We start from the raw sequence: 14,518 nt of genomic DNA on the forward strand, positions 1-14,518 counted from the left end.
GAAAATACCATTATGGTTTTCAAGAGAAGGTTTCACATATAGAGGTTTTTCAAATTTACGAGCTGTCACTATTTCTCCTATCTTTTTGATACCTTCATGAGTTATTTTGGTACCAAAACAACCAAGGGAAATTAAACTTGGTGAATTTTCAACAGCTTTAATGAGTGAGTAATCAGTAAGATTAGAGCATTCTAGCAAGCATAATTCGATCATATCTTGAAATAATACAACTGAAGAATCAGTGATAAGTTCATTTGGATTATTTGTGACAATTAATAAGTACGTTAATTTTTTCATTTTTGTAAGTGCAATTATACCAATATCTGTTACATTATCACCGGATATTTTTAAATCTTCCAAGTTGTCAGCAGAATTTGCGAGATTAATCAATAAATCATCCGTAGCTAAAACATGAAGATGAAAATACAAGTGTGTCAATTCTTTTATATTTAATTGTGTAGAAGGCATATCTGGGAATATGGTTGAACGCCAATACTTTAAATAATCATAATGAAATCGAAGTATTTTTTCGTTATTTTTACGTGCTGCTTCTAGTATCGATGAGTAAGCCATTTTGTAACCAAATACCTCAAGATGATTTAAAACTTTTAATTCACCCAAGATCTGAAAAAAAAAAATCATTTACTACAATTACTTTTTGCAAAAATATATAAATTTGTTTTTTTTTTTTTTGTTAATTTATAAATTTCAACTTACAGCAGTGAATGAGCCTGGGATGTATATTGAGTGTGAAAAAGGCATTTCCCAATTTGCAATAAAAAGATGATTTAAAGAACTAGCAACATTTTTCAATGACTCAATAAATGTTTCTGGTACTCTTGATTCACATTGAAAGGTAATTTTTAACGTTTTCAGATTGGACATATATGAGAATGAATTTTCAAAATGTTCATTTTTAACATGTTTGAATCTCACTTGAAGTTTTTCGAGATTAACACAATTTTCATTAATCAACGGCATTATTTTTGAATCATCATAAGCTAATATATTTAATTCTTTTAAATAAGTACCACATCGATTTATCAATGGTACCAAAAGATTTACTTTGTCAATCCAAGACGAGGTATCATCACATTTCCAATAATTTAATTCAATTTTTTTTTCATTACACCATGAATAAACAAGAGCGTTTTTCCAATTTTTGCAAACTGTAAAATTTTTTAACCACAATGAGTATTTATTTATTTTTTTTATAAAATTATTCTTTTTTATTAACTTACCCAATGCAAGTTTTGGCCTCTCGAATACCGATATATACTTAAATATGGGAACCAAGCATTTTTCATTATCATAAATTGTAATTTTTTTTGTAGGTCGATCATTCGTATTACACTCGTTGTCACAGAGCGCCTAAAAAAAAAAAAAAAAGCTTCAATAGTTTTTTATGATATATTTTATGATTATAATAATCTAACTATTTATAATTATTATTTCTATAAAAAGACACTTACCAAGTTTCCATCTTGTGTTTTAATTTTCGTTATAGAATCCATATTTGTCAGTGCTACCGCGTAAATATATTATCAAATAAATATAGCTAATAGAAACCCGAAAGATTATTTAATTTTTTACAAAATTTTATTGAAAATAATAAATTCCACTGGATTGAAAATAGCACAAGATATACACCACTATTTTACAAGATGGCTCAATGATGACTGACCGTAAACATTGGTCAACATCAAGTTATCAAAAAAAACCAGTTCAAAGTTCCAGGAACTAACAAGATTCGGAGAAACATGGAAGTATAAAACTTTATGTGGAGAATATATATTTAAGGTCAACAGTTCAGCAACAAAAAAAAAAAAAACAAAATTGAGTATTTACAATTAGTATCAGCCGATTCGTATTTACGTTACAACTGATTTTATTGTCTACGAATTATAAAAAAAATCAACGATAACATTCTATATATTAATTTCTTTTTAAAATATAAATAGTAGCTCATTAATTATTTTGCTTATACCACGTCAACGAAAACAGTTGGAAAAAAAGAAAAATTTGGTCTGATTGAATGTCTTAAGGTCGAAATTAATGTAGCCAACAATATATTAATAAAGAAGTCAAACTTCGACAAAGCCTTATGTGCTCGAACAATCAATAAAGACAATGAACCAAAATGGAAATCCCCGGCACTTGATTAATTAATAGAAAATTATGTTGTCAATTATTTTGTAATAAATTAAATTACTAACTTGGCGTGGTGAATACGCACAAACACATCAAGTAAATATAATTTTTTTTTTCTATCAAATAAATTGAGAATTTTAACAGTTTTAATATATAAATTTTATGAATTACTGCAGAGGTGTTCGATTTGAATAAATTTAAAATAGGTGATATATATATAAAATCGGTAAATTCATGTTACTCAACGATAAATTTTTTTGGTAACATTGATTTCACATTTTCACAAGCACTTATATCATATCTGTGATTAAATCTATTGATATACTAATGTAAATTCTCTTGGTATATCACAAAATAGTGATGATGATTTGATTGATTTTGAAGATGAAGAAAAGCTTGATAATCTTGAAGAAATCTATAGAAAACTATCCAATATAAATGGAAAATAATTATATCTATAGATTTAATGAAAGTCGTGAAAAAAAATCATCAAAATTAATACGTCGTGATACCTGGCCAAATAATAACGCGATGAAGCCGTTGATAGCCTAGATGATTGAAATAGAAAATAATAATTCAATTAAAAATAAAAAACATAAATTAAATAAATCAATAACGATTGGAAATGATTTATTTTATGATATTAATTTGGAGTTAAAAAAACTAAGAAATTATTTTGTTGGACATATTAATAAAACAAAAATTATTTAAATATTCTTCAGAGATAGAAAGAATTATTAAATTGATCGAAAATATATTAGCCAAATTGTTAACAAAAAATAGTATTATAATTGAGAATAAAAATTCTTTTTATCATAAAAAAAAGTCAAATAAATATAAAATTTTCATCAGAAATAATTACATTTTAATAATTACATTAAATATTAATAATATATTGTAATCAATCTACCAACTTTTTGAATCCATATAAAAAGAATATATTGACTTTTGTTTGCAGTAATTATCATGCAGAGCAGTAATAAGTACCAATATTGGTTAAAAATATCATTTTCTTTATTTTTTGTATTTAAAACATCAAGATGAATATGTACAGACCAACTATTATCATTTAATAAAATATATTCAATTCCCGATTCAGCCGATGATGAATATGACGTGTATTCATTACAAATGATATAGTATTATTTCTCTTGAGGACAAACCACTTGAACCCCATCTTTAATTCGTCTTTCTGACTGGACAAAAACAGTTAATTTTTTATTATCATATAAAGTTTTTTTTATAATTTTGGTCAAAGTCCAAGTCATTGAAATACGTTCAACATCTGTTCTGGGATTTGAAAAAAAATTATATTCTCTGTAACGGGCAACAAATATAGGATGATTTTGGAATTGAGAATAATTCATTCGCTGCATCTAGCGGAAAAATAGATAAATATTATCGACAATAGAAGGAGTTTACTTGTCGACGATTATAAATTCAATTTTCAATTCTCCAGAGAGAAGTTTATCTGGAATTCACCTGAATTTCCAAGTAAAGATTTTGTTGTCAGAAAAATCTTGAAGAAAAAAAAAATACTGACCAACAAGTTTTTAACCTTTAAAGTGGTTTTACGAAAAAAATAAGAAAGTTTGTCAAAGAAAAAAAAAAAAAACTGTATTTAACAACATATTTTTCTGTATTTGAAGGTTCTGAGATTTTCAAAGACATTGACAACAGCATTATAGATAAGTGATGATAAGTGCAAGAAAAATATATTTTGGGAAAGATCCACAAACCTCTAATGAGCCTGACAATGGCCAAAAAGTTGACATTAATTCACTGGATTATGACTCTTTAGCACAAATTTTTATGCTGCTACCAATAGCAGGAAGGATGGACATGGAAAAAAGTATATATTATCATCAAAATAAAGTTTTTTTTTTTTATATCACTAATATGATAATGCTTCTATCAATAGTTTTTTAATCACTGATACGTTTTATTTTAGTTTGTACGAAATGGAAAGAGGCAGCTCCACTAGCTTGGTGTAACATTAAAAAATACAAATGTGAAACATCAATTGGACGTTCTTATGATAACCGTCTGTTGACACAATCATACCTCGAGAAAATATTATTAATATGTGGTTTTTATTTGAAAGAATTGACTCTTTCAAATATTTGTCACTCAAGCATTATGCCATTTGTTGGTGATCACTGTAAAAATTTAACAAGCCTTGAATTTGAATTTGACAATCCATTAACTTCTCCTGATACTAATCACTTTGTTCAAGCATTTACATTGTTGGATAAATTAAAGTACATTAAATTAAAAGTAGATAATAGATACTTTAAAAAAACATTCAATCTCTTTGAAATAGTTAGAAGTCTCCCAGAAGAAATCAATGAAATTCATTTATATTCTCGTTGTAAGTATAGTAGAGAAGAAACAGATTCTATGGTAAGTTGTAATTAAATATCAACTACTTGTTTGTGTATCGACAATGGCAAACAATACTATTGAATGAGTAAATAAAAATTATTTAAATGAATTTCTTTCATTTTTAGATTTTTAAAAAATTCAATAATCTTCAAAAGTTGACGGTACGTGGCTCCTACTTGGACAACATGATGTTTCAAGAAATAGCAGAAAAAAAAACACTTGTTCACCTTGACATTGAACTATATCATATACACGATGGTTTTAATCTATTTGATAAACTTGTTGATTTGGAAAATATCAACCTATTTATAACTGTCTATTGCTGGACAAATGAAGAAGTTACAAAAGACCTCACTAGCAAAGTACTTAACTTTATTTTTGTACATGCAAAAATTTAAAACATCTCAAAATAGATTGTAGTCTTTACCATGACTGAAATTTTTCTCAACAAATCGATAAATACAAAACTTACAATATCTTGGTCTGTCCTACAACTGTCATATAACGCCTGACTTAGCCAATAAAATTGTTGAATATTGCAAGAATTTGAAACATTTGAGGATATGTAAAACTTCCCACTCTGCTCTCGAAATTTTAACAAAGTTAAGAAATATTGAACGTCTAAAGCTAATTGGTATTGGCATGCTAAAAAAAGAATTGATAACCGCAATTTCAAACAATTGTAAGAAACTTAAGCGTTTAAAAATTGATGATTGCTCTATAGTACCATCTATTAACGGTGACCCACTTTCTTCTTCATTTGTTCTTGATGAGTTATCCAAATTGCAATATCTTGAACATCTAGACTTGATGTTTGCAAGAAATCTTAAAGATAGTACAATTATCGCTGTTGCTAATAATTGTAAAAACCTAAAATTTTTAAATATCTGTGGTGTCTCAACTATTACGGAAACAGGTTTTGTTGCTTTAAAAAATTTGAAAAACTTACAAGTCCTAAACGTAAGCTATCTTGAAAGTATTACGGACAACTTCATTATCAAGTTAAAAGGATTGAAAGAAATGTTTTGTTCTGGTTGCATAAATCTTACTGATGCTGGTATCATTCAATTTATAAAGAATAATCCAGATATTCAAAAGCTTGATGTCGCGTGTATAGATAATATTACAATTGACTCGGTTATTGCTGCTGATGAGGCAACTGAAAATCGTACAAATGGTATTATTTTACACATGAGGATAGCTCCATTAAAAATAGAAGCTTCTAAGCTGAAAAATAAATCTCAATGGTTACTTATTAGATAGATGTAAATAAATTAATGATATACTCTTCTCTGATTTACACGTAATTTCATTTCATGATGTATTAATTTAAAAATTTGTAAAACATACAAAATACAATACCAAGTTAAGATATTGTAAAAAGAACATTCTTATTATTACTTATTTTCTATATACTTGGTTTTATAAAAGGTTTAAATTTAATATCAATAATAATATTTTTGTATTATTATTATAATATTAAATGGTTTTTTGGTATATGAAACTATTATTTTCACCCTATGATATCCAAGTAGCCTAAAAATATATAAAAATATTTTTATATTTTTTTAATAAATGTGTCACTTATTGTTGATACTTTTTATTGATAATATATTTTTTTTATTAATAATTATTTATAATAATAAATCGATCACCTATATTCGGATCTCAACAAATTTTATGTTTCAAAAATAATAAATATTTTTAATAATAAATACGAATAATCCATTTTTTTTTCTTTATAGTATGTATTGTTATTTTGAGCACTACAATTTATAATAATAATAACAATTAATTGGATTTCAGAATAGCAGCAGTGTAATAAGAAAAAAAAGATTTTTTCCTATTCCCGTGTAAAAAAGTTGTCAACTCTGACATTAATTATTATCTTGATTCCGCGACAATAGTACATTGCTTTACTAGGGTGTAAGGCTGATGATACTCGCACGATTTTGAGGCAAAGCGAGGCGCCTCCCCAGAATTGAAACCCCCCCAGAATTAAAAAAAAAAAAATGGATATGATTTAAATGAACAAAATTAATATGATTTAAATAAACAAAATTAATATGATTTAAATAAACAAAATTAATATGATTCAAATAAACAAAATTATATGATTAAACAAAAAAAAATTAATATGATCACAAAAAATAAAATTAACATGAATACAAAAAATAAAATTGACATTAATAAATAACAATATTGCTTTGAATAAATAAGAATAACAAATAAATCAGATGGCCTCAATAAAAAAAAAAATAATAGTATTCTACATTTATAAAATATCTATTTATTTTGATATATCTCAACAATTTATTTTTATTAAATGTTTTTTTTTTTTTTTTTTTTAAATTCCATGTATGCTTTTTTATATATATAAACTCTTTTGATTTTTTTTGGCATTAGTTTCACTGTCACATATGACATTATCACTCATTAAAACAGTTTTTGCACTTTTATTTAATTTTTTTTGTTAATATGATATATTTTAATTATTAATTTTTGTTGAAATAAGATTGTATTTTGTTGTTAAACTGTCTCAAGCTGTCACTTATATTTACAGACAGAATGTATGTAAACAGAATGTATACAAAGCCATGGTTATGTTTAGTTATGTTCAGCATGTTTAGTCGTCAGAGGGCTGCACCAGTTTATAAAAAAAAAAAAAATATCACACCGTCATACAATGTTTAGTTGTGTTGGTGGTTTCCCATTAAAAATTAAAAAAATAATGTGTATATTGAAAACTTTACACATGAAAATACGGGTGTAATGTAGTCTTTTTTAAGTACGAATGCCAAAAAAAAAATTTTCAAAAAAAAACTCGACAAAAAAAATTACGATCAAAAAAATCCCGATAGAAAAAATCACGACAAAAAAAATCTAGCAACAAAGTAAAAGATTTGGCTGGTAAAATAAGGTAGATAGTGATTGTTTGGATACAATTATAAGTAAAAAATCTAGCTGAGTAAAATGATGTAGATATATTGATTGTTTGGCTCTTATTGAGGCTAAAGCCAATTATCTACCATCTGAGTCAAAAATCTAACGGCTATATATGTATAAGAAAAATAATTTATATAAAATATTAAATTTATTATTTGGAAAAAAAAAAATTTATTATGACGTGATTTTTTTTTTTTGTCATGATTTACTTTGTCGTGATTTTTTTTGAAAAAAAATCATCATTTAATTTATGGTACTGAGTTTGGATATGCTTTGGTAAATCTTCATCAATATATTTAAGTGACCAATTATTTTTACAAACTATACATTCACATGTAAAATTATAATGACGCAAAAGATGTGTTTGTCGTTGATCACGTTCATTTTCAAAACAACTTGGCCCATATAATTATCATATATTTGTTCATCTTTTACGGAGGTGGGATAGACGCGAAGCGTCCCACCTATAGTATTGTTTTCACTATATGTTTTATGAATACCGCTCATAGCTTCTATAATAATTAAGCTAGATTATTCGTATTAGGCTCAAATTGAAGATCTCGACGAGCTCTAGAGCCTCTGATAAAATTAAAATTTTTTAGGTAATTATTGAGTGTACAAATGACAAAAGAAAAATGTAACGAAATCTTCGAAGCGAGATATTAAGAAAACTAAGAAAAAATCATGGATGCGAAAATTTCACAGATAACAGTAAATAATGAAATAAAGATAATTAAAAAAAGTTTATATTTTTTAAAATCGAATTCGTTTGTTTATTTAAGAAAAACTGAAACGACATTTTTTTGGAACATACATAACTTTTTAAAAAATTAACTAAGGGCTTTTATTTTATTTTTAATGGATTCCTCGTCGAAAAATCTACAACCAGGGCCATACTTGAAATTTTTTCAACAATTAGTTTTTTTATAATTAGCGATTGTTTATAAAAAATATCAGAGTGAGTAGTTTATAAAATAAAATGAACCACAAAGAAATCATTCAATAAGCTTAATTGGCTCAACAGCTTGTAGAAAATTTTCTAACAAATTTTTTGACTATAATATGAGATTTTTTAGTTGATTATTTAAACAATTAATGAAGATTTAAACAATCATTATTTTTTTTTTCATCATTTTTTTGCCATACGCATGCGCACTTGTGACTGTAGAGCATAATACCCACTCATTTTTACCATTAGAGTTTTTTTTTTTTAAGATGGCAGATGGTAGCACTCAACAATTCTAGGAATTAATTTAGTTTATTTATTTTGTAATTATCCTGTTTTTTGAAAGTTTGAGGTTAAAGTTTTATAAATAAATTTAATATAATGAATAATTGTAATATATAAAAAATTATTATATTACAATTCATTATTAAATAATAAATAAAAATTATAATTTCGGAGTTAACGCGTCCTCCCGCCGGAGTTTTGAAAATTTTCAATTTTCAAAGAAAATGCAGCCGTTACTAAATTTTTTTTAATTGGTATCACATTTTTAACGACAACAAAACCATTAGTAAATATTTTTGTTATCATTCAAAAACAGCTATGATTTGTAAATGCAAGTGGTATTACTGTATGAACAATTGACATTTTTTCTCCAGCTGTTAATGTTCATAATTCATGGCTATTTATACCTGTTAAATGTGCAATTTTAAAAAGTAATTTTGTTAAAATATTATATAAAACGTGGATCTTCGGTTACCCGAGTGGAAATTTTGGTCCGATTCGGACCCGGTTTACCAGATCCGATTCGAATCCGAATGTAACGCCGGTAGAGATCCAGATCAGATCAGGGAATACGGATCCGGTTGTAATAAGGACCCCATACTTAAACCGGATCCGAATTTATATTTAAACCGGATCTGAATTAATACTTAAATCGGATCCAAATTCATACTTAAACCGGATCGGAATTTATATTTAAACCGGATCTAAATTAATACTTAAAACGGATCCGAATTTATACTTAAATCGGATCCGAATTTTGAACTTAAATCGGATCTGAATTTTGATTTAAAAAAAAAAAAAATATGTGCTTTTTTCATTTATTTTTTTTAACAATCATTATTAACAATTTTTTTATCTTAGAAAATTCAACCTAAACTAAACTAAAATTCCGGAACTTACGGGGATCGATCTCGGGGCTTATCCGTTTGAAGTCGGCGACACTATCCTATCGACCACGGCGACGTACATGGAATTAATAAAATCAAAACCCATTTACAAGCATAGAAAGTTTTTTAAAAATTACAATAGAAAAACTTGATATGATTAATGTTATTTATAGGCAACAATGTATTTAATATTATCAAAAAATAAAATGACATTCTGAAATTAATTTTTTTTTTTTTTTTTTTTTTCAAATTCTTCTAAGTTGAATCCGTTTTAAATCAGGGAAACCGGATCCGGCTTACCTTAGCCAAGCCTTACCGAACCCGGAGGTTAACTTTGAAAAAAGTCAAACTTCAATTAAAGTCCGGCATTCCGGATCCGATTTGGATCAGGATAGAGTAAGGAAAACTGGATCCAGTTTACCTTAGCAATACAGGATCCGATTCGGATCAGGAAAAAGTAAAAGAAACCGGATCCAGCTTACCTTAGCCAAACCTGACTGAACCCGGAGATAACTTTGAAAAAAAAAATAAACTCCGATTAAAGTCCGGCGCCCCGGATCCGATTCAGATCAGGACAGAGTAAGGAAAGCTGGATCCGATTCAAGTCCGGTTACCCAGATCCGATTCGGACCCGAAAAGAGTCAAGAAACCCGGATCCGGTTTACCCTAGCCACTTTAGCCATCCCGGATCCGATTCGGATCAGGATCCGGCCAAGCCGGTTTCAATTTCCACTCGGGTAATTGGCGGGAATCATCGTGAATTTTTTATTTATCACGATAATCAGTTTTTGTTGCCATAAAATATGCTGTTAAATATTATTATTATTGGCTAAATCAAAGCTCGTAGTTAAATAATAATTATATCATTTGGTTTTGATGAAAAGTCATAACTTATTCCTTGCAGTTTAAAATATGATGACATTACAGGACATTTTTTTTTAATTTCTGGCTCTTGAATTGTTACCGTTGTTAATCATCTGAATCTATAAATTCTTCGTTGTTGACATTAACTAAGTCTACAATTTTGTTCGTAAATGTTTGTAGCCATTCACCTGATTTATTTTCCATGTTGATTATTGTTAAAAAATTTTATTAAGCTGCACGACAATTTCCCCGTCCAAAAATATTTACGTATATGTAGATCAACCCTTGAGACCCTCGCAATATTCTACTTATCGCAGAGACCATAATAATTAATTCTCTTTACAACCAAAATATTATTTTTTTCATAGACAGTAATTATATGTATAACAAATTCATAGACACATTTGATACAGCCTGCCAACGTTTTTGATCTATACATTGAGGTATGTGCGAACAAGAGATTCATGTAAACATCTGATCGAGACAACGTTGTCATTGCACTTTTCTGTAAATAGAAGCACTACACATGTATGCTTGAAACAACGTGTGGACCTGCATTGTACGTATATTAAATATTACGATTTTATAGTAAAATATGGTACAGCTTATTTTATTCAAGTACCACGTATTTTATCAGGTGACCAAGTTAACAACAATAATATTGCAAAATTATAGTTTGTCAATTGCTATTAAACAATCTTTATTTTTTAAACTACAAATTAAAACAAACTAAAATTTTATTTTAATTATTCTTATTAGTTATTACAGTCATATATATAATATTTAAAATTTACAAAATAAAATATTTTTTTTTTGTTGTTGAAAAATATGTTTACAATCACTTATTTAGAGACTCGACCCAAAATCCCTTACTTTCTGTAAAGTTGGAACTGATTGAATACATCTTTTTGTATACTGCCAATTTTTGATAATTTAAAAAAAAAAACAATACTTTAAATTAAATTTATCAATTAATCAATTTAATTGATTGCGATATTGTAATTAAAATAAAACAATGATTGGCCGAGTAAATCAAAATGACTATATGTCATTTCGTCAAGTAATTAAAACATCATCATCATCATCATCATTTGATAGTTTATTTGACTTGTTATTTTTATCAAAGTGTCATTCGACTCTCAACACTCAATTTGAAAACTTTCGTGATAATTTCCACCATATTATACATTCAAAATACCATTTTATACATAAATAGTTTGTTATTTTTAAAATTTATTTTATTTATAATTAAATTAAAAAAATAATAAACATGTCATTTGAATGTAGCTGTAAAAACTATGTAAGAATGTTTACATTTTTTTTTGTTTAATTTTGCCTCATTGGTAAGATTTTTGTAATGTCGACAGTTTTTACGGTTCAATATATCAATCAAACTAGTTAATTTAACTGTCATTACTAATTAGTGTAATAAGTTATTGTAAAATCTCTGAAAATATTTCTTTAAATGATGTCGAAAAATTTGTTGATAATTTTCAAAAACGATAAATATAATAAATAAATAAATAAATAAATTAAACAAAAACAAATGGAATATTATTATTACTCATTGTTAGATTCGAGAAACAATCGAATGAATTAGAGCAAGGCCTCTTGTTTTTATACAAGGCTCTAATCAATCTTCAATATTGAATGTTATAAAATTTCTTCAAGCATTATTCTTCTCACCCCTCCCCCCTTGACAAAAAAAATCGTAAATCAACTTGAATTTGCAATTTCTCGTGTTACTGAAGCACCTGTTTTTAATCTTATCAATATTTCTAATGAGTTTGAAGCTTTAAACATTGCTGGTACATATATATACTGCGATTAATTATAATTTATCTGCTTCATTTATGTGTGATAAACGTCAAAGAAATTTGAAAATATTCATCAGGAAATATCTTTGTAATGATTAAAATTTTTAAATAATATTCAACGTTTGTATTATTGTATGTATAATTTTAAAAATATAATTGTATAGAAAATAAAAATATTATTCATTTTATTATGCTTTTCATAACATCTGTTTATCATTTTTAATTGATAAACTTAATAACACAAGTTCATCGAAAAACAATACGTGAATTATTTCTTATAAGCTTTAATGAATGAGTAATCAGTTAGATTAGAGCATCCTAATAAGCATAATTTGATCATATCTTGAAATAATACAATAGAAAAATCAGTGATTTGGATTATTTGTAACATATACCAATAGAGATATTAAAATTAAATGTTTAAATATACTTAATATTTTTTTAATAAATGTAACTGCTGAATTAATTACAGGCATATATAAGCTGGCGTATTGAGCAACTTTCAATACACTTAGTACACTGTCAAAGTGAAAGAGGTTTTTTTATTATCGTATTTCTTAATAATATTCTAAACTCAAGCTGGTTATAAAAATAATAATAATAATAATAATAATAATAATCAACAGCCAACCAAAAATTATTATCAATTAAAATGAATTACAAGTCATTGTTTTTTCGTGGAAAACAAACACTCCACTGTTTATTCTTTCGTTTAAAATCAACACAAAATATTTCTGGTATGAAAAAATTTCTACAGAGAAAAAAAAAAAATAATTTTATCGTTAATTAAATTTTTTTAATAATCATTATAGCTTTGAACAAATTAAAATTAAAAAATGGTATCCAGCATATTGAGGACGACGTACTTTTTCAAGAGGTATTTAATAATTTTTTATTATCTAATTGCTTATATGAATAATTCTAACTAATATATGTAAATTAGTTTGGTGATAAAGGCCTTATCACGTTAAATAGACCAAAGCTAAATAACTGTGTAAACTATACGATGTTGGAAAAAATAAAGAAAATAATTTCATCTCTGGAATTTTTGATATAATTGTAAAATTATTACGTACATCTGACACTTTGGAAGATGTCCATCAATTTATACATGACATGTATTCGTACGTAATAATTTTAAATTATACCAAAAAATTATAAATTCAATTGTTTTTTTTTTATTTATTTTTCAAACAGATTGTATTATCTGATTGGAACATATAAACAGCCCATCGTATCACTGATAAATGGACCCGCGATGGGAGTTTCAATGGGAATATTTTTTCATGGAAAATATAGTGTAGCAACTGAGACAACTCAATGTGGAGTACCAGAAGTATTAATTGGACTTGCTCCAGGTTTTGGTGCAAGTAATTTGTTTCAAAAAAAATTAAAAGGTCAGCTTGGATTATATTTAAGTCTTACTGGTCGTAGTTTGAAAGGTGTTGATGTCAAACTTACTGGTATTGCAACGCATTACGTGTCATCATCGAAACTGCCAGAAGTTACTAAAGCTTTACTTGCACCTGGTGATGGAGATGTCAAAAAAATTCTTGATGAATACGATGAACAAGATCCTCATGCAGAATCATGTTTGTCTAAGTATACAAAACAGTTGGATGAATGTTTTTCTGGTGATAGTGTTGAAGATATTATTCAAAGGTAATTTAAATTTTACAATAAAGATTCCCTGGTGAAAATGATTTGTCTCATTTTCTTTGATTTTTTTCCGATTATCTCTGACTTGTTCTGATTTTTTCCGATTTTCGTCCGCATTTTCTCCGATTCTTTTCGAGTTACTCCGATTTCTGAAAATCGAAGAAAATCAGAGAAATCATTTTCACCAGGGTTGAATGAACAAACAAATAATGATAATTGTTTCGTTTTTTTAAAGACTAAAGAACGATTATAGTGAATGGTCTAAAGGTGTCTTGAAAATACTAGATAAAATATCTCCAACATCTCTCAAAGTAACAAAAAAAGCTTTTGAAAAAGGAAAAGAACTTGGTTTAGTTGACAGTTTAAAAATGGAATTTATTGTAGCTCAAAATATAATAATTAAAAAATCAGATTTTGAAGAAAGTGTACGTGCTCAGATAATTGATAAAGATTACAAACCAAACTGGAATCCACCAACACTTGACCAAGTCTCAGATAAATATGTAGAAAGTAAATTTATACGTTCATCTGAGAACCAACCAATGATTAATTTCGACAATCTTCGGATAAATAATTGA

General features: G+C 26.8%; 1 protein-coding gene across 1 annotated transcript; it reads left to right on the forward strand.

Moving 5' to 3' along the window:
- The first annotated feature begins 13,539 nt into the window (after positions 1-13,539).
- LOC122850339 (3-hydroxyisobutyryl-CoA hydrolase, mitochondrial-like) lies at positions 13,540-14,518 on the forward strand. Its single transcript, XM_044149495.1, has 2 exons — positions 13,540-13,943; positions 14,176-14,518. Exons 1-2 carry the CDS (start codon positions 13,540-13,542, stop codon positions 14,516-14,518), a joined length of 747 nt encoding a protein of 248 aa, XP_044005430.1.

This window comes from Aphidius gifuensis, linkage group LG2, assembly GCF_014905175.1.
Source record: "Aphidius gifuensis isolate YNYX2018 linkage group LG2, ASM1490517v1, whole genome shotgun sequence".
Classification (NCBI taxonomy): domain Eukaryota; kingdom Metazoa; phylum Arthropoda; class Insecta; order Hymenoptera; family Braconidae; genus Aphidius; species Aphidius gifuensis.

Excerpts from the sequence above, each read along its gene's own strand:
- LOC122850339 (XM_044149495.1), top strand. The coding sequence starts at position 13,540 with ATGGGAGTTTCAATGGGAATATTTTTTCATGGAAAATATAGTGTAGCA. Across the intron at positions 13,944-14,175 it reads GTTGAAGATATTATTCAAAG|ACTAAAGAACGATTATAGTG; the intron begins GTAATTTAAATT and ends GTTTTTTTAAAG.